Genomic DNA, 22,074 nt, shown 5'->3' with positions numbered 1-22,074 from the left:
TTTTCATTCCACACCTATAATTCCTTGGTTTACCCTTTCCTCAGAACACTAGAGTAAGACAGCCTCCAGAAAGCAAGGTGGCATACTGCCATTTGCCAGGTGAGAGGGCAATTCCCATTTTTTGTGAATTTGGCCCAAATGAACAGAATGTAGAATTATGATTTAAATAAAACTCAAAACTTACCTGGCATAGACTTAATAAGTGACAATATATTTATCAAATATAAAGAACAAGTAGTTCATGTATATGACTATAATTAGTATGACTTTTAATAAGAGTCAAGCCAAGCATTTTGGGCACTCAACTGAAAAGAAGAAAATGAACGGAACAGAATGGGAAGTTTGCAAGCTGGTCTGATCATCCCTGGACCTCTGGCCTCTGGGATGCAGGGAACAGATGGGGGAGAGCCCGAGCTGCTGAGCTCTGCCTGCCCCTCACCCTGTTTGGTGCTGGGCCTAACACAGAGCCACCCCAGGCAGTCTAGGACTGGGTGTGTGGGCCTGCGAGAAAAGACAAGATCAAGAGGGAATGATTTCCAGAGCAGAAGGACCCTGGCATCTGTTTCACTGCTGTCACTGGTGTCTCACTGCATGTGGGGAACGCCTGACCCAAGAGACAAAGTGGTCAGAGTGACGTCAGTTTGCCATGAACTAAAACCCCCTCTTATCTGCCCTAAACAATGTCATCCATAACCCTGTTGCCACCCCTTCCCTATTCCTCCAAAGACTGAGAATCCTAAAACTTTACTAATGGGGGAGCAAATGGTCCAGTCTACTAACGGGAGAATGCTGTGATCAACAACGGTTACGACCCCTGGACGGAGTATTTTCCAAGGTTCTTTCCTCTGTCAGAAGCCTACGATTCTACATGAAGAAAAGCCCAACTACCCGAGCTGTCCTGAATTACAGAAGCAGGGGCTGAGACTGTCTTCTGTTCGGCCTGAGTCGGCGGGAGAAGGAAGGGACCTGGGCCACCATACACTGCTCTCCTGTCAAGGCTGCTCTTGCTGGAAACTCGACTCACACAGAAAGAGTTGTCTAAACCATGCAACTTAAAAGGAAAGCCTATGGCTCTGAATGTGTTCCTGTATTGACAGACATTCTGGCATTCACTTGAATTTTGAACTAACAGGCAAAACACACTGAGGAAAAACTAGAGGTGGGAGAGGGATTTTGGGTACTATTTTATGTAAAAAGAATCATCGTGTTAATAGGCCTACATGGGAGGGTTAAGGAAAAAAGTAAAGGGTCATTTTGGAGGAGGGGAGGGGCTGGTGGTATGGTTCTAGAGAATCAGAGGGCAGTCTGAGGTCACTAGGCCATGGGGAGCAGATGAGGAAGATCAATGGTGTATGGACACCAAAGAAGGCTTCATTTCTGCAATCTGGCCGAGTACTGGCTTTATCCCTTACTAAACCTATAAGTTCCTGTCGCAATTCAAATTCTAGGTCTTCAATGTCATCTATTTCTCTATTTCTATGAGAAAGAAATCAGAAAAGAGTGACCAAAGGATGTGCTGTATGCATTAGTTAAGGGTTACACTCTACTTATTATGGGGGCAGTCACGTACAACATTCTTAACTAGTTTTGGCACAAAGAACAATCAAGATTGATTCTATTCTTTAAGCTTCCAAATGCCTAAGAGAAAGGAAGCAACAGAAGTTTCGTTTCATACTAAGTATCCCAGATGCCCAACGTGAGCATGCCAAGGATTGAATACCATTTTTCAAAACATCACTCTACTCTGGCTTTGAGGATGAAATGAATGAGAACTCTGGGAAGAGGAGTCATAGTTACCAACTACAGACAGAGGTTTATGCCATAAAATATGAAATAAGAATACAAACTATTTTTTTTTTTTAAAGGGAGCTTACTGCTGGCCTTCTCCCTGACATGCAAGCCTCACTGTGCAGCAATCTCGTGGCTGGACAATTTGGGGGTGGGGTGGGGAGTACAGTCACTTGGATTGGTGGGCGGAAGGCGAGCAGAAGGCCATGGAAACATTTAAGCCACAATGGATTCCCGGACAAGAAAGGAAGCTAACGGGAACGCAGGAAGGGAGGTGAACGGCCTATTACAAGTAAGGAAATGGTAACCAGTGTTACTGAGGGCTCCACACACCCTGTTTCTTTAAATTCTCAAACAACCTCTGAGTCAGGACCACTATTATTATCCTTGTTCTTCTGATGAGCACACTGGGGCTTACCTAACGGGAAGGTTAGGGAACTTGCTCCCAATCATGAGAAAGTGGTAGAGGCGGCATCTGAGCCCCCTTATGCACTTCACCAATAAACTGGAAGAAGAGAACTCAGGAAGCAAATGAGGGAAAAAACTAGGCTTTTTAAGAGCTGGAGCCCGATTCATAAAGATTCAGCCTGTGCGAACTCAACCCCTTTTCCCTTTATGATACGAGTTCCTTCGTGCTGGTGTGAAATTCAGTGTTATGTCTGAACTGCGCTTAGGCTGAGTGCTAATGGGTGAAGGACAAGGAAGGGTTCTCCCGGAGGAAAGTGAGAGAGGGAGGCTTCTTCACTTAGCTGACCGGTGGCAGAGAGAGCAGAGACAAGATGGGCACCGGACAGTGCGTGTTCCTGCAGCCCTTGGGTTGAGCAGAACGAACCCGTCAAAATACACACGACCTCTAGTTTACATTGAGAGCTTTTTGTGGGAGGAAACGGAATGTAGAGAAAAGTTAGAAAAAAAAATGGAAATGGTTTCTAGTGGAAGGAACAGTTAAAATAATTTATTCGAACTTCCTTCTCATTCCCTCTCAAGTGAATGATGTTTCTATGGACATACTATATTGAACATTTTAGTACAGTGAAACATACTGTAGAGTATAATGTGAAATACTACTGTACCTCAAGAGAGGTCTCTTTTTATTGCACTGTAGAATTAACTAGAACAACTGTCTCAAGAATAATGAAATAGTGTCCATTCAGAATGGAAAGTAGCACACTTGGGTATAATATTTCAAAGACAGAAAAAAAATCACTTAAAAATTTTTAAAAATCTAGATCAAGAGTTTTCTTTAGTGGAAAATTATGTGAAATACTTTTCTGAATATAAGAATTATGTTTAACAAAACACAAAAAGTAAGACCTATAAAAATTTCCCTGGTTGAAAAACTGGTGCTATGTAGACCATTTGCATTTGAACCCATTTTATTTTCCAGTTTCTAGAAAGGTTAAATGTTCGACATGACAAGGCTTTATGTGCCATTTAATGTGGAATACAGAGAATGCGTACATCTGGTATTTCAGTAAAGAGAATGAACGATATACATTAGGGACTTCTAAATTATCAAATGGATAGAATTAATTTAGGAGAGAAAATGGTAGTGCAGTCAATTTATAGTGCATGTAGCACATATGTTAATGAAAATCAGTTTCTACATTAGAAGTGAAAATCTGTCAGCATTAAAAACTGATTTGTATGTACTGTTATTACATCACAATAAAATCTAGTGAAAGATTTAATAAAACATGTCACTTTTTTTCTGAATTTACCACCAGAAGTTTACTTCTGAGAAATTAAATGGCAAAGTGCCAAAAAGGGGAATGTGAAATAGAAATCACCATGAAAAATAAAAATGAGCATTTTTATATACATATCTACATAGTGACAATAATCAAATAAACATTTCAGTCTTCCGAATTGTTGCAAAGAAAGGAAATACAGATTCTCTGATAGTCAAAGCATTTTTCAAAGTACATTTTCACTTTCTGATGTTTAATAAAGATGAACTCTTTATTATATTTCAGATAAGAAACAAATTTTGTCTCACAAATAATTACCATGTGTGATATTTCTAAAACTGACTGCATTACTAGGCAAAATTCTTCAATTCAATTCACTGATGTCTTTTACTGAAGGATGCATTGGTTTGAAAATCAAAGACTTACGTCATCCAAAAAATCAATCAGTGAAGATGAGGAAGAAGAAAAGGAATCCTATTTAACGAATACAGCAATAAAAAATAGAAAATATGGATGAAGCAATTTAATAAGAACAAATAATAAATCAAAAATTTTGTAAAACAATTGAAAGGCAAATGACATTAATTCAAATAAATAAATGAGAAGAGCAGTCATTGGCATCGTTTCTCAAGAAACTCAGAAATCCATTAATTACTTTTTAAAGCGTGGTTCTTTTTCCCTTTCCCAAAGGAATGAAATACAATGCATACATTGTGCCCAAAATGTAATAAAATGAAGCGCATGGCAAATCATTAATAATCAAATTAAATGAAGCACTTAGGAAGGGTAACGATTAAAAGAGAGCAGCAGAATCTCTCAGCCTCTAGCTGTTCCCACTGGAATGTAACCTCTCTGAGAACAGGACTTGGTGATTTGGTCACTACTGTATCTCCGGCACCTAGAACAGTGCTCTGCCCAGAGACGTATGATTATTTAATAAAGATATAATCACTAACTTAAATTTTCTGAGACCAAAATATAACTTATATCATAAAATTGGTTCCCCCCCCCAGCAATGAATTTAAGCACCAAAAAAGGACAGTCATAGAGTCACTGTTTCATTATTATGGAATACACTGCCTAATACATTCTATGTAATACTTTTCACAAGAAGTATTCCTATCGTAAACTTCCAAAATAATCGAACTGATTGGAGCTAGACCCAGCATTGCCCTATTGTGAGCTCTGACCTTTTTCACTTGTTTTTTTTTAAATTGTGGTTCTATGCTTGGGAGAAAAAAGAAAAGTGTCCAAATTATTTCAAAAGTTCGGATTTGTTCTGCATTTACTGTTTCTCAGGGGAAGAGACGAAATTTCTTTTAAATCTTACGACTCTCATATTTCGATCTTTCTTAGATTTTTCTTAAATACGAATGTGATTAGAGTTTCCATAAGAATGCAGAACATACTCCTCTCCTGACGTGTTTTTGTTGATATAAGATTCTAGGTCCTTTTATGTGAGAGGCAATAAAACAGTTTCATTGCAAATGAATTTTAAATCACAAAGGGACTTTTAAATGGACCGCAGGGAATACTTGAAAAGTTTAATACTTACTTCAAATTGATCCAGAGCATCGGTAGGCGTATTCAAAAATGCCAAGAAAGAATGCTGTGAGTCTTGGTGCTCTATACCTAGAAGACAGCAGCAACTTTTTTTAAAACTAGAACAATTTAAACTAATTTTCATGGATAACCATTCCTGTCTGAATCTATTAAGAGTTGTTCACAAACTACCACATTTTAAAGCTGATCGATACTATTAGCTCTACATATTTAAAAAAAAAACTATATTAATGTTTCTTGGGATATCACTTAAGAGTTATATCAGTCTCCATGACATACTTGTTTCCTGCCCTGAGGTCTTGAATTTCTTTCTTTTCCCACAGAGCACATCATAAGAAACACATTAAATCTTGGTAGACTTGGGAGAATTTTAAAAACATGGTTATATCTGACTTTTCTAAGCTAATTTATCACCAAAAAAGGTTTCTGTTTCGAAAACCTCTTAGCAAACATATAGTACGCACTAATATAAATAACCTCGTATAATAATGTAGAAATACAGCGAATGTATTTAGTTATGAGAAAACTTTGGTCAAGGCCTCCATCTGATTTCAGGCATTGTTTTACTGACAGAATAAATCACTCATATCCTAGTTTTTCTCAGATGAAGTTTCGAAAGTTGATGTATATTTGTTGGCTATGGTATTAACTTCAAATGCATAACTTCCAAAATAATTCTTAAAATATATATGCAATGATAGGAAGTGACATCAATTGTGTGCCTTTCATACTACTCTCTAATAACACACCATGGATGCCAGATAAGGCACTATGTTCAGAAATGCATCCAGTCAATAAATATTTACTGAGAGCCTGTTATGTGCCAAACCTTGTCTAGATACTGGGATATATAAGTAAACACAGCAGTAAAAAAATCCTTGCCCTCATTATATTACATAAACATTACATTATATTTAAGTAGTATAGTACATTATCTTACAACATAAGGTGAAATTTTATTATTCTACAATGTTCTAAATCCACATAAAAGCTATAGCTTAACATGCTGTCATAAAGCAATGTGATAAACTCGAGCATCTATTCTAAAAATGATGCAGTCAGTGGCACGTGGTGTGTTATAGTCAGTCACACTCTGCACTGGTCTCTCTTCTATAAAAACTGCCTTACAGGTCCTCCAGGTCTTATATATTCTTTTTCCTCTACTCACTAATAATGCAGACCAATTCCACTCTTCATCTTTGAAAACTCTGCTTGATTCTCAATTTAGTGTGAAGCCTTGTGCTCAGTGTGAGTTCCTAATTCACTTTTGCTGCTGGGTTCCTTCTTTTCCTGTTCACTAGGAAATTCAACTGACAAAAACTTTTTTTGAACATCCACTACTTTTAATGATTTTTTCATGTCAACTCCTTTATGTGATACCCTCTCTTTCTTCCACAGTTCTATTTTATTTTTTCTCCACAATTTTAAAAGCAGATACAGAGACCCAACCAGTTTGACATGACTGTGTGTCACAGGACTGAGAAATTACAGGGAAGCCTCACATAATGTATGCATAACATTAAGCCATTAATTAGTTCACTATTCAGTCAGGAATACAGACTTCGTCAGGACAATGAATTTCTTTCTCTCTTTCTTTCTTTCTTTTTTTAAGTAGGTTCCACGTCCAGTGTGGAGCCCATCTCAGGGCTTGAACTCATGACCCTGAGATCAACAGTCAGATGCTCAACTGACTGAGCCACCCAGGGACCTCAGGACAATGAATTTCTAGTAACAGCATATAAGAGATCCCTTCATTGAGAAAATAACATTCTGAATTTCTTTTTATTAAATCTTCACATTCTTAATGCCCACATTATGAAAAGAAAGTTTAAGAAGTTCCTGTAATAGCTGCCATGCACCCTGAGTTACTTTTCACGTTAACGGAAACATGCTCAGGTAATTTCAAGGACATGGGAATAAACCCGGAGAGATCCTGCAGGACACGCAGTGTAAGAATCAAACGTGGAAGAAAACAATGACGTGCAAAAACAGTTGACCACGGAACTGCCTTTTAATATGGGATTAGATTAATCTTAAATTACTTCATACGTTGTTTCCTCAACTACCCTGGAAGTGAATCCTACAACATCTGAAAAGAGTATAAAATATATTATAAAAATAAGAGGTTTTTTCCCCAATCACAAAAATCTTATTTGTGAAATCGTCCATGGCACTGAAAAAACAGTCCAATTCATGTCAAAGTGAGTTTTCTGTTAGTGTGAAATCTTTAAACCATGTACATTAAGCACAACAAAAGGACTCTGAGACCAGTGTAGCGAGTGTGTGTGTCACATATCTGCACATATATCCATCAGTGAGCGCCCGCATGCTTAGTGTGAACGATTCTCCGACCTGCGCGTACGCGGATTCTTGGGTAATAAAATACATTCACAACAGAATAAGCCCTGACTGATGCAAAACACATTCTCATACCCTTTTCAGATCTAAGCTCTTCAGTGTCCTTTATCAGTTGCTCGATTTCTGAGAGTAGCTCCAAGTTCTTCTTCTCTGAATCTTTTAGTTTACTTCAATAAGGGAAAAAAAGGAAAAATGTCATTATTTTTACTGCTGTTTAGTGAGCCATCCTACTGTACGCAGTCGGAGCTTCCTGGTTTAAATGTCAGTCACGTCAAGTCAGGGAAGTGCAAGCCACTGCAGGAAAGACAATCCGGCCGGTCATCTACTGCTGGAGAAATAGACTTTTACTGCGCCACAGCCAGACTCACTCACTCACGGGCTGTCTCTGGCTGGTTCCGCACAATAGTGCAGTTGAGTGGGCAGAGGCAATGTGGCCTGCGAAGCTGAAAATACTGAGTAGTATCTGGCCTTTTATCGAAAAAGATGCTGACCCGGAGCTCAATGATTCCATTTTAAAATGTCATAAAATCAAAGTCTAAATTTAGGGTTTTGTTAGACTCTTCCACAGAGAACCATGAAAGTGGAGCATTTTTATGAGGACATCTGTAGTCTCCAGTTTCATTCACAGTCTGGTTTATGAGCAAATGTGCAAACGCCTGTGTCCCAGGCACTGGAAGGCTGATCGTGCTCGTTCCAATTACAACACAGAGAATGACATCAGTAGCTCTTTGTGCTAGGATTGACTCACATTCTCCAGAAAATGTTCTCTCACATTTTCAATGTCATGCTAGCACATTTAAGCAAAGCATACTTAATTTATGTCTAGATTATTTATAACAAGAGTTTATAGTTCAGTGGGGTGCCAGGCAGCTGACCTTTAATTGGATTCAAAACATTAATGATTACAGTTTAAGGACTAAGGCTTCACACATTACAAACTGAATTTACGGGACTGTATTTCTTTTCATGATTGAATGCCTTTGGAACGCTACTATTCCAGCACCAAATGGATTTTTCTACTAATATGTTGATTTGTAACATGAACTTTCTATTGTTCCTCTATATCACCAATACTGACTTACTCTTGAACCATGTTTATATCCAATCCAATTAAGATTTTCATTTTATCATTTATTTATTCAGAGTATAATTTGCTCTACTGTTGCAATGAGCATTGAAAGAATGTCATTATCCAGGATTGTCTCAGACTGTGGAGGATATACTTTTTTTAAAACATAAAAGAACATGAAAAAACAATTATAATTAGCATTTGTTATACCACTACGAAATTTATCATTAAGAGAATCTCCATTTGTAAAAGATCTATGGTAGAGGCCAAAACTCCCGGATGACTGTGTTTTGTTCGGAATATATGTTGCATTTTTATATTAATATGACACTCTAGAACAGGAGAGAATTTGGGATTTAATGGAACAGAATTTGAGAGTCAACTAAATTTTACAAATAAGGGGAAAATAAATATTAAAATATTAATTAGCACTGTTATTTCTACTTTATGGACAAGTCAGAGAAAGCAAGGTTGTATTAAAATCCCATCACTGCATACAAGGCTTGAAAGCTTTTATTCATTTTCAAGTATTCATAAATTTTTCTGGTCATTACTCAAAAGAAAAAAGAGATAGGTATCAATTAAACAAGTAACTTCTCCCCCAAATACTTTTGGACCAATGTAGAAATTATTCTAGCAGACTCTCTCATTCAATCTTACCATTCTGTGATGATGTTAGCTGCTTTCACTTTATTGAGCTCTTCTTGGATGGCCTGTTTAGCTCTTATTTCTGCATCCAGAGCTGACTGCAACTCCAGTCTAGCTGACATATCCAGTTTTGCAAAACGACGCATTTTCCAGGGCATATCCTACCAAATAATATGACTGTTGTTAGCCCCATCCTACTTTTCTTTACCATTTAAATTCAGTAATGCAAGGATAGTTAGAAACTACTTAAAAGCACTATCTTTCTCTGATAACAGAATAGAATTGAAACACTATGTGTGAAAATATATTATTTTTCATTAATTTCAGAAATCATTGTAGACCTCCATACAAAGGAGTGTATTTTTCGTAATTATTACCAATAGTGGCTCCTATGCAAATTACAGTTGAGCAGCGATGTGCTATGACTTCCTAAACTGGCAGAGACTTGGACAAAATGAATGCTCATGAAAAACTTGACAATGAGCTAAGGCCTAGACAAACTAGCAGAAGTGCTCAGGTTTATTACAATGTGTGCGAGCCTCCCCACCCACCCTTACAATAACTCTCCACGCAAAACGGCAGGACTTACTGTTGCTCGTGCACCCAGGCTGGAATTTCTCAAAGCTTCCAACTCTTCAGTCATTTTAGAAGCTAAGGCCTGGAGATACCCTCGTGCATCCTTTTCATCACTGACCCTGGAAATACAAATGCATACAGACAAAGGACAAAAAAAAAAAAAGTAATACAAACAGAAAAACTTCAGTGAGATATATATATATATTTTTTTTTAAATTTTTATTTATTTATTTTTAAAGAGTTTATTTATTTATTCATGAGAGACAGACAGAGAGGCAGAGCCAGAGGGAGAAGGAGGCTCTCTGCAAAGCAGGGAGCTGGATGTGGGACTCAGTCCCAGGACCCTGAGATCACAACCTGAGCCAAAAGCAGATGCTTAACCAACTGAGCCACCCAGGCGCACCGCCACTGTTTTTAAAAGCATCATACAAGAAATAAGTGAAATAAATGTCTTCTTTGACAAGGCCTACCGCAGCACTACTGCCTGACAACACATGGGAAGAGGGTTACTGAACTGTTGCAGTTCTCGACGAATTAAAGCCGGTCACGTGTAGGAAAGTTCAAATTACTTGTATATGATAAATTAGTAAAATTTCACCCTTGAACCACAGAATATTCTTTTAATCTAACATTAAAAACACACATATTTACATGATTTCTAAAGAATATTAGGATTTCTCACTAATTGGGTTCTGCCATTTTATCTTGTGAAAACAAAACGCATCATTTTTAAAACTGAAGTACCCTATATTTAGAAGGTTTAAAGTAAAATATTCTGCAAAAATTAGGGTTGTACTGCAATAAAGCTCCTCTGTTTTCTAAAATGGTCAATAAAATGCCAACCAAAAGGAAAAGGTTAACATCGAATGAAACTCATAACTGTCTTAAGACTTTCTTGCTGATGCAACTATCGTGATTCTAGATAGAAATGTTTTCTAATTATATTCAATGACACACATTCTACATTTCAGAATTTATCAGGAGAAAGTTTGTGTTTTGTTACATCTTCAAAACAAGGGCAAGACTAGGATAAGGACTGCCAGCATATGAAAATCTACAAAAGAAGGTCCTAGCCGCAAGAAGAATGAAAACAATCAGTATACAGAAAGATATAAAAGGCACAAGGAAAAAAAAGGAGTTGAAATTCGCAGTGCTTAGATTAGAAGTGTATTCTAATACACTCAGGGGAACACTATTTGCCTTTGGGAAGTCTGGCTGTGTTCATAAATACAATTCGGGCCACTGAACAGTAATGAGGAAAGTATATTTCAGGTAAATCGGTAAGTATCTGATGCTCACAGCAGACGAACTGAAACCCTGAACCTGGCTTTAGCATCTCTCAGAATTTAAACTCCTGAGGAGCCAAGTTCATATATCTCTATCTATCTCAAAGAGGCCCTTTAAAAGGGATTTGGTTCTCTTTTCTCTCATATGGGAAGGTGTACCGGAGGACAAGCAAAAGAATCTAACAACAAAAGCGATACAATCGTCGTTAAAAAGTTGCCCAGCCTAGTTAGTTACATATTTTTAGGCTCTATAGACATGCATATATTTTTATTGCCTTTTAAAGGAAAATGGCTTTAGAAGATACTGTTTGTGAAGTAGGAGGCAGTTTCCTTTAAAATTTTTAACTTTGGGCACCACACATGACCACAACCTTTTGATTTAATCATCTGATCTACAGTATAAAGAATAAGAGAAGATGAAGGAAGATTACCTTTTCTTAGAATACCGAGAAAGATCCTGAAGAGAACTATTACCATGTAAAGGGCCAGGCTAATCGGCCTCAACCAGCAGTGCTTCAGTGCCTATCTACCACAGCGACTCAGCTCCTTCACTCTGGAAAGCAGTAACTTCCTGTGCATGCCTTTCATGCTGTTTAACGTTTCAAATAAAAACCAATCTCTTAAAATTTTGTTTTTATTTGCATGTTGAATATGTTCACATTCCCTGACTCATGTGGTCTTCCGCTAAGTCTCAATTTTTTATTAAAGCTATGTCTATTTTCTTGGCTACAAAGAATTAATGAAGGGAAGGGTTAAAAAAAAAAAAAAAAAGACCGGGTCAGTTACAAACTCCTGCCATTTTAAGTTCCACTGGGCCCTGGTCTCCTACAATAATTCCTTTTCAGAATCATTGCTATGTGTCTGTTTCCAACTTTGATCCTTAAAGTCCCACTTCCCCCAGCCCAACACTGTCTTGCCCTTTCTTCTAGGCCATCTGGATAAACTGACTCATGCCCATTTTAACTTTTTTTTTTTTTTTTTAATTTAAGTTTTAGAGGCAAGTCCCTCACCTTTTCTCTGGCCAACTCATTTAAATGTATTCGTCATCCCACATATATACAAATAAATACCTTCTCTGAAAACAGCTTATGTTTTCAATTTCATCATTTCCACTGGCTGCTGTAAACAGACAGACGTTTTCTAATCCAGAGAGGTTCCTGTTCCAATCCCGCTCCCTGTCATTGTGATACAACCTGTATCTAATTACTCTAGTATTTAACCCCTCACTAACTCGTACATACTTTCTGAGGTCTGATTTCTACCCCAACTATTTTGCTAAAACTACAGCTTATTCAAGTAACTACTCAACTATAAAAGGCCAATTTCAATCTATTTTGTTCTTCTGCCATAGCTAATCCTCTCCTCCCAAGCTCTTTCAAGTAATTAATGCATAAATACTTACTAATACTATTATGTGGGGCATACTTGGGAGACAGAGAAGATCTATAAGATATGGTCCTTAAAACGTCGGGGAGGTAGGACATACACAGTGGAGTGACTAAGAACTTGACTCTTGAGTCAAACACACCTTGGTTCAAATCCTAGCTCGCTGCTCACCAGCTCCGGGACTTGGGCTAACTCATTTATCCCCCTCTAGCTCTCTGCTATCTCACCTGCAAAGTGGGGATAACGATCCACCTCATTAGACTGTTATAATAACTAAATGAGAATCCTGTACAAGTGAATTTTCAGCCCAATGCCTGCAACATACTATGTTGTGATCAGTATAAGCTATGACTATCCACAAATGAAGATTAATGAATGAAGAATAGCTCAAACAATGTGGGGGAATTTAAATAAAGGGAAATAAAAGTGTTATCACTGAAACCCTTTGCTGATTAGGAATACTCTTTCCTGGCCGCCCTCTACCTTCTATATGCTGCCCTCACCATATTATCCTTCTGTCTTTTCTCCTTAAAAAGATCTCAACAACTTCAATGGCTTTATTGACTAGGAATTAAATCCCCCAATTTATATGCTTTACCCTAACCTTTCTGTAATCTTTTCAAAAGCGTATTGGAACTCTGTACCCAGACGTCTCAAGAGGAGCCCAGACTCACCAACAAGCAAAATAACACAAACAAAATTGATTCTATCTTCCCCAAAGTTGGTTCCTTCTCTGACTTTCCTACTTCAGTGTTATCATTTTCTTAATCTAACTCAGAATTTCAGAACAAATTCTTCCTTGTCTCCTGCCCTTCCTTCATAATGAAGTCCTATAGATTCTTCTCCCACGTCTTCTCTATTTGTTCAGTTTTCCCCAAACTTCCCTCCATCTCACCCTGAACACCACTATAGAGATTGGTCTACCTAATGCATCATCTGATCAATGCCATTATCATTTGCAAAAATCCTTTCTTTCTTATAAAGTTTATATTCTTACCCAATATTCATGGTAACTAACCCTAGTTAGTAACTTTACTAGTCTTATTTCCTACTGTTTTATATGAAATCTCTAATTCAGCCAACCTATGTAAAGGACCCTTTATTAACCTCAGGGTTTTCAGAAAATGTTATAGGTTCAAATGAATACTCCCAACTTTCTCAAGCACCCAGTCTGAGATAACTCTCCTCTCTGCTCCAACAGGAAAATGAGTATTGTGTAATACACAGGGCAACTTACATTTAAGTCTTATAACTAATCTCCAGATCTGGTCACATTAGTTTTTACACTTTTCAGTGGGTATGTAATAAGCTGCTTGAAGGCAAAGTACTGTATTTTATAGGCTATCATACCTTCTACTATATCAGATGTGAGGAGATACATTTTAAAAATAACTCCTGGGGACTAGCTTATGACTCCGACCTTCCTTTGTTGCATGATTTCAAAGAAAAAGTGAAGTATTTTGATGAGCCAATGGTGAGAAGAAAGGCCCCTGCTCTAACACAGTGAGGAGCAACGAGGTTTCCCTTCCCTAAATGTATTCTTTCATATGAAAGGGATATTTCATAGGAGGGGGCCAAGCAAGACGGCCATTAGAAATGCATCCAAATAAGGTCTTATACACAATAGTGCTGGTTCTGTTTTAAAACTGTTATTTTGTCCAACGGAAACATTTAAAATACTATATATCACAAGTTCCTAAAACCTTGTCTTGGCATCATTTTTTTATAGTTTTAACTTAAATTCTAGTTCGTAAACATACAGTGTAATACTACTTTTGGGTGTACAAGATCATGATTCAACGATTCCACATGACACCTGGTGCTCATCCAGGTAAGGGCACTCCATAATCCCCATCACCTATTTCACCCAGCCCCCCGCCACCTCCCCTCTGGTAATCGTCATTGGTTTCACTATAGGTAAGAGTCTGTTTCTTGGTTGTCTCCCTCCCTTTTTTCCCTTTGCTTGTTTTGTTTCTTAAATTCCACATAGGAGTGAAATCATACGGTATTGGTCTTTCCCTTACTGACTTATTTCACTTAGCGTAGTATACTCTAGCTCCATCCATATTGCTGCAAATGGCAAGATTTCATTCTATTTTATGGCTGTGGAATATTCCACTGTGTATGTATACACACACACACACACACACACACACACACACACACACACACATACATTTTCTTAACCCATTCATCAATCAACAGACGCTTAGGCTGTTTCCAAAATTTGGCTATTGTGGGTAATGCTGCTATAAACATAGGGGTGCATAATCCCTTTGAATTAGTATTTTTATACTCTTTGGGTAAATACCCAGTAGCATGATTGCTGTATCACAGGGTGGTTTTACTTATAACTTTCTGAAGAACCACAGTACTGTTTTCCACAGTCGCCGCACCAGTTTGCATTCCCACCAACAGAGAATGAGGGTTCCTTTTGCTCCACATCCTTGCCAGTGCTGGTTGTTTACTGTGTTGTTGATTTTAGCCATTCTGACAGATGTGAGGTGATAGCTCATTATAGTTTTGGTTTGTATTTCCTTGATGATCAGTGATGTTGAGCATTGTTTCCTGTTGCAACGTGGAGCATTTGTGTCTGTTAGCCATCTGGATGTCTTCTTTGGAAAAATATCTATTCATATCTTCTATTTTATAAGTACTTTATATATTCTGGATACTAGCTCCTTATCAAATATGTCATTTGCAAATATCTTCTCCCACTCTGTACATTGTCTTTTAGTTTTGTTGACTGATTCCTTTACTGTGCAGAAGTTTTTTATCCTGATGTAGTTCCAATAGTTTATTTTTGCTTTTGTTTCCCTTACATCAGGGGACATATCTAGAAAGAAGTTACTATGGCTGATATCAAAGAAATCACTAGGATTTCGATGGTTTCCTGTCTCACATTTAGGTCTTTAATCCATTTTGTATTTATTTTTGTGGATGTAGTATAAGAAAGTGGTCCAGTTTCACTCTTTTGCATGTTGCTGTCCAGTTTTCCCAACACCATTTGTTGAAGAGACATTTTTTTTCTTTAAGATTTTTATTTATTTGACAGAGATAGAGACAGCCAGCGAGAGAGGAAACACAAGCAAGGGGAGTGGGAGAGGAGGAAGCAGGCTTCCAGCAGAGGAGCCTGATGTGGGGCTCGATCCCATAACGCCGGGATCACGCCCTGAGCCGAAGTCAGATGCTTAACCGCTGTGCCACCCAGGCGCCCCGACATTTTTCCATTGGATATTCTTTCCTGCTTTATCAAAGATTCATTGACCATATAGTTGTGGGTTCATATCTGGGTTTTCTATTCTGTTATATTGATCTATGTGACTATATTTGTGCCAATACCATCCGTCTTGATCAGTACAGCTTTGTAATATAATGTGAAGTCTGGAATTGTGATGCCTCTACCTTTGCTTGTCTTCTTCAAGATTCCTTTGGCTATTCAAGGTCTTTTATAGTTCCATATAAATTTTACGATTTTTTTGTTTTAGCTCTGTGAAAAATGCTCTTGGATTTTTCGATAGGGATTGCATTAAATGTGTAGACTGCTTTGGGTAGTAAAGACATTTTAACAACATTTGTTCATCCAACCCATGAGCGTGAAATGTATTTCCATTTCTTTGTGTCATATTCAATTTCTTTCATCAGTGTTTTATAGTTTTCAGAGTACAGGTCTTGCACCTCTTTGGTTAGGTTTATTCCTAAGTATTTTATTATTTTTGGTGCAACTGTAAATGAGATTGATTCCTTAACTTCTCTTTCTGTTACTTCATTATTGGTGTATAGAAATGCAACAGATTTCTGTACATTTGATTTTGTATCCTGGGACCAGCAGAGTTTTGGTGGAGTTCTTTGGGTTTTCTATATATAGTATCGTGTCATCTGCAAATAGTAAAAGTATTCTTCTTTGCCAATTGGATGCCTTTTATTTCTTTTTGTTGTATGACTGCTATGGATAACAATTCCACTATGTTGAATAAAAGTAGTGAGAGTGGACATTCCTGTCTTGTTCCTGACTGCAGAGGAAAAGCTCTCAGTTTTTCCCCATTTAGGATGATATTAGCTGTGGGTTTTTCATATATGGCCTTTATTATGTTGAGGTATGTTCCCTCTAAACCTCTTTTATGAGGGTTTTTATCATGAATGTATGTTGTACTTTGTTAAATGCTTTTTCTACATCTACTGAAATGATCTTATGGATCTTGTCCTTTCTTTTCTAAGTGTGATGAATCATGGTGATGGATTTGAGAATACCGAACCAACCCTGCAAGTCTGGAATAAATCCCACTTGACTGAGGTGAATGATTTTTAAATGTATTGTTAGATTCAATTTGCTAGTATTTTGTTAACAATTTTTGCATCTGTGTTCGTCAGAGATATTGGTCTGTAGTTCTCTTTTTCTGTGGTGTCTTTATCTGGTTTTGGAATCAGGGTAATGCTGGCCTCCTGGACTGAATTTAGAAATTTTTCGTCCTTTTCTATTTTTTGGAATATTTTGAGAAGAATAGGTATTAACTCTTCTTTAAATGCTTAGCAGAATTTGCCTGTGAAGAAATCTGGTCCTGGACTTTTGTTTGTTGGCAGTTTTTTCATTACAGATTTACTTCTTTGCTTGTTTTTGGTCTGTGAAAATATTCTATTTTTTTCTTGTTTCAGTTTTGGTAATTTTATATGTTTCTAGGAATTTATCCATTTCTTCTACGTTGCCCAATTTGTTGGCATATAGTTTTTCATGATATTCTCTTATAATTGTCTGTATTTCTGTGGTGTGGGTTGTTATTTTTCCTCTCTTGTTCATGACTTTAATTATTTGGGTCCTTTCTCTTTTCTTTTTGATAAGTCTGGCTAGAGGCTTATCTTATCTATTTTAGTAAGTTTTTCAAAGAATCAGTTCCTGATTTCATTGATCTATTCTATTGTTTTTAAAGTTTCTATATCATGTATTTCTACTCTAATCTTTATTATTTCCTTCTTTCTGCTGGCTCTAGGCTTTGTTTGTTGTTCTCTTTCTAGCTCCTTTAGGTCTAAGGTTAGGTTGTTTGAGATTTTTCTTGCTTCTTGAGGTAGGCCCATATTGCTGTAAACTTCCCTCTTAGAACTGCTTAGAACTAAAACCCAGAGGTTTTAGACTGTTGTGTTTTCATTTGCGTTGTTTCAATGTATTTTTTTTTTAATTTCTTCTTGTATTTCCTGGTTGAGTCACTCCTTGTTTAGTAGTATGTTATTTAACCTCCATGTGTTTGTGGTCTTTGCAGAGTTTTTCTTGTAGGTAACTTCCAATTTCATAGTGTTGTGGTCAGAAAAGGTGTATCGTAGGACTTTGATCTTCTTGAATTTGTTGAGGCCTGTTTTGTGGCCTAATATGTGATCTACACTGGAAAATGTCCATGCGCACTTGAAAAGAATGTATATTCTGCTGTTTTATGATGGAAGGTTCTGAGTATATCTTGTGTTTACCTAGTCCAGTATGTCATTCAAAGACACTGTTTGCTTGTTGGTGTTCTGTTTAGATGATCTGTCCATTGATGTAAGTGGGGTGTTAAAGTCCCTTACTATTATTGTATTATTATTGATTAGTTTTTTTTTAATGTTTCCTATTATTTTATGTATTTGGGTGCTCCCATGTCTTGTGCATACTTATGACTGTTATATCTTCCTGTTGGATTGTCCCCTTTATTATGACATAGTGCCCTTTTTTGTCTCTTGTTGTTACAGTCTTTGTTTTAAAAGTCTACTTTGTCCAAATGAAGTATTGCTACTCCAGCTTTCTTTTGACATCCATTTGCAAGATAAATGTTTCTCCATCCCCTCACTTTCAGTCTGCAGGTGTCTTTAGGTCTAAAACGAGTCTCTTCTAGACAGCATACAGATGGACCTTGTTTATTAATCATCTGGTCACACTATGTCTTTTGATTGGAGCATTTAGTCCATTTATATCCAATGTAATTATTAATAGATATGTATTGTCATTTTATTACTTGTTTTGTGGTTGTTTCTGAAAATTTTTTCTGATCCCTTATTGTCTTTCTTTTTCACGGTTTGCTGATTTTCTTTAGTGATATATTTGGATTTCTTTCTCTATTTTTTGCATGTTTATTAGTGGTTTTTGATATGTGGTTACCATTAGGTTTGTATATAACCTCTTCTGCCTAAAGCAGTCTATATTGTTGACAGCTGTTTAAGTTTGAACACATTCTTTTCTCCTCTTCTCCCCTTGTTTTAGGTATATATTATTATATTTCATATCCTTTTTTTGTGAGTTCCTTGACTGTTTTTTTTTTTTTTTTTACAAAAATATTCATTTTTTACTGCTTTTGTGTTTCCTACCTTCATATTGTCACTTTTGGTATCTCCTTTCCACTCAGAGTCTCCTTTAATCTTTCTTGCAGGGCTGGTTTAGTGATCATGAATTCCTTTAGTTGTTGTTTTTCTGGGAAACTGTCTCTCCTTCTATTCTGAATGGGAGTCTTGCTAGATAGAGTATTCTTGGCCGTAGATTTTTGGCACTCAGCACTTTGAATATATCAGACCACTTCCTTCTGGTTTGGCAAGTGTCTGCTGAAAAATCTCTTGCTAGCCTTGTGGGTTTTCCTTTTTATGATACTGACATCTTTTGTCTTGCTGCTTTTAAGATTTTTTATCACTGTATTTTGCAAAGTTAATCACAATCTGCCTTGGTGTGGGCCTGCTTTTGTTGATTTTGATGGGTGTTCTCTCTGCCTCCTGGATCTGTATGTTTGTTTCCCTCCCTAGATTAGGAAATTTTCAGCTATTATTTCTTCAAATTTTCTGCCCCTTTTTTTCTCACTCTTCTTCCTCTGGGACTCCTATAATATGAATGTTACTGTATTTGATAGAGTCCCCTAAGTCTGTTCTCATTTTGTATAATTCTTCTTTCTTTTGTTCAGCTTCACTGCTTTGCATTACTTTGTCTTCAATGTCATTAATTCATTCCTCTGCTTCTTCCAGTCTGCTGTTCATTGTATCAAGTGTGTTTCTAATCTTCTTTATTGCACTCTTCATCTCTGATTCTTTTTTAAACTTTTATCTCTGTGGTAAGGGTCTCAGTGATGTCCTCCATTGTTTTTCTGAAGTCCAGTGAGTATCTTTATGATCATTGCTTTAAATTCTCCATCAGACATATTACTTATATCTATTTTGCTTAGATCTCTGGCTGTGGCCTTATCTTGTTCTTATCCTTAGGATAAATTCTTCTGCTTCTCATTCTGTCTGAGTCTCCGCTTTCTTCTCTGTGTTAGAAAAGCCAGTTACGTCTCTTGTTCCTGACAGTAATGGCCTTATGAAGAAGGGGTCATGTAGTGCCCAGGGCCTGGGGCATCAGGGAGTGTCTCCAGTGTGTGCTGCCTGTGCTCTGCTGTTGTGTTCAGGTTGCTCTGTCCTTCAGGCCAGTCGTCTACAGAGGCTCTCCTTGCCTGCTGTGGGCAGTGTTTGATCCCTGGCCTGAATGTGGTAAGTTTTCATTAGGTTTGCTTTGGTCTGCTTGTGAAATGAGACCAATCACCACCTCCACTGGAACTGAGGCCCCATAAAACTCTGGTCAGAAGACACGGTACAGACAAGGGTCTGTGCTAGTCTTAAGGGGGATGGGCCACCACACTACAGCTGAGGTAAGTGTGACTGAGAAGGGCAGTTCCACCAGAGCACCTGGGGGTGGGGCTTGGTGGAACCAAGTTAGGCAGGCAGTATCTTCCCACAAGTGGCTCTGTGTTTATGCTGAGGGGCCAGGGAGGGAAATGGTACAGCCAGCTCCTTTTGTTCTCAGAGAGGTCTCTCCATGAACGCTGTCTCTCTGGGTTGCACTCCAAGAAGAGCAAATAACCTCCCCATTGTGCACCCCAGGCACTCTTCAGATTGTTGTTTCCATGCCATCTGCCCCTGGGTTGTTTGTCTGCCTTCTTTCCAAGAGCAGTGCGGTACCCTCCAGGCTCTATTCCAGCCAAGCCTGATGACCTTTAAAACTCCAGTCTTCAAGACCTGCTTGCTTTCAAAAACTCAAGAAATTCAGCCCCTCTCATCTTCTAAGCCAATGGCTATGGGGAGATGTTCTCCTTGTGCATTCCCATGTGCTCCTCTCTCTCCCCCTTCTCTGTGACTATGGCTACCTCCCTTCTGCAGCAGCCAGGATTCGTTTCTTCCCTAAACCATGTCTCCACACTTCCTACCTTTTTCAATGTGGCCTCTTCTCTCCCTTTAATTGTGGAGTTTGTTTTGTCAGTCTTCAGTTCAATTTCTGGGGTATTTAGTATGATTTGACAGTTATCTAGCTGTATTTGTGGGACGAGGTGATCCTAGGGCCCTCCTACTCCACCACCATCTTCCTGTCTCCAGCATCACTTCATTTTTTAATATACCAAAACTGAAAAACTCAAAATAGCCTGAGACTCTTAACCTTTTTAAGAGTGGACAGAATATCTCAGATTTAACATTCAAGTAAGTGAATACTTACTTGTGAATACTCTACGAACTCGGAGTATATCTTTTACTTTTGCCCTATTAGGAATTTAATAATTAATTATCTAATATATTGGCCCATTTAAAAAAAATTTTTTAAAGATTTTTTAAAGATTTTTTAAAAGATTCTATTTATTTATTATTCTATTTATTTATTAATATACCAAAACTGAAAAACTCAAAATAGCCTGAGACTCTTAACCTTTTTAAGAGTGGACAGAATATCTCAGATTTAACATTCAAGTAAGTGAATACTTACTTGTGAATACTCTATGAACACGGAGTATATCTTTTACTTTTGCCCTATTAGGAATTTAATAATTAATTATCTAATATATTGGCCCATTTAAAAAAATTTTTTAAAGATTCTATTTATTTATTGAGAGAGAGGGAGAGCATGAGCAGGGGGAAGGGCAGAGGGAGGGAGAGGGGGAGAGAGAGAGAGAGAGAGAGAGAGAGAGAGAAGCCTAAGCAGACTCTGTGCTGAGCACTTGGAGCCCAACACCAGGCTCAATCTCATCACCCTGAAATTACGACCTGAGCCGAAACCAAGAGTCGGATGCTTAACTGACTGAGACACCCAGATGCCCTAATATATTAGCTCATTTCTAAATAACAGCTTTTAAGCAAACTGACTTGTTTGCATTCCTGGTATCTTCTGCGCATTTCACTTGAATGTGAAAAGCCTAAAATGAGTGTTTTGTGGTATCATTTAAAAACTTTCACCTTCATCCTTTCTACTAACCCTTTCCAGAGAGTCTACATTTCAAGCTTCTCTCCCTTCCTAGAACCACTGCCCATTCCATCTGAACCCATCATGCCTGTCACTGGAAAAGAAGTGATCTAGGAACTCAGGCTCTGGCCAGATCATCTTTTTCTTCTGTAAAGTCATTTTCAGCAACGGCTTAACTGTACATTTGATTACATAATAATGGAGTTGTAAGTGAAAAGTCATAATTTTTGATATTATAAGCTTGGCTAAAGATTAGAATAATTTTGCTTCAGAAATGTAGACCTGATGACAAGGTCATAAATTTAACGTTAGTGAACCATTAACTGTACTATATTGTTTGGAATACAACCAAATTCCACAATTTGGGCATTTTCATTTAGATATGCACTGTATAGTCACATTCATAAGCCAAAGATGAATGAACATAAGAGCTCTATAGTTCAGTCTACATCAAAATACTTGAGTCATTTGGGTAAGATCACTTAAAAAGACACTGTTTATCCATTT

The 22,074-nt window shown here is 37.6% G+C and overlaps 1 protein-coding gene across 7 annotated transcripts in view; it reads right to left on the bottom strand.

Annotated features, from left to right (window-relative positions):
* The window catches only part of CDC42BPA (CDC42 binding protein kinase alpha), a 308,490-nt gene that overhangs the window by 56,460 nt on the left and 229,956 nt on the right, over nucleotides 1–22,074 (bottom strand). For 6 of the 7 annotated variants that reach the window (XM_040636097.1, XM_040636098.1, XM_008695074.2 and 3 more), the window contains 4 exons: nucleotides 9,707–9,812; nucleotides 9,130–9,278; nucleotides 7,476–7,567; nucleotides 5,035–5,111 (listed from right to left, as the gene is read on the bottom strand). In XM_040636097.1, the coding sequence (XP_040492031.1) occupies nucleotides 5,035–5,111; nucleotides 7,476–7,567; nucleotides 9,130–9,278; nucleotides 9,707–9,812 (424 nt within the window). Of the gene's footprint in view, nucleotides 1–3,905; nucleotides 3,954–5,034; nucleotides 5,112–7,475; nucleotides 7,568–9,129; nucleotides 9,279–9,706; nucleotides 9,813–22,074 lie in introns of all 7 variants that reach the window. The other variant, XM_040636100.1, reaches the window with a different exon arrangement.

The sequence above is a fragment of the Ursus maritimus genome, unplaced genomic scaffold, assembly GCF_017311325.1.
Source record: "Ursus maritimus isolate PB19 unplaced genomic scaffold, ASM1731132v1 scaffold_2, whole genome shotgun sequence".
NCBI lineage: Eukaryota > Metazoa > Chordata > Mammalia > Carnivora > Ursidae > Ursus > Ursus maritimus.
This window is presented reverse-complemented; position numbering and strand designations above follow the sequence as displayed.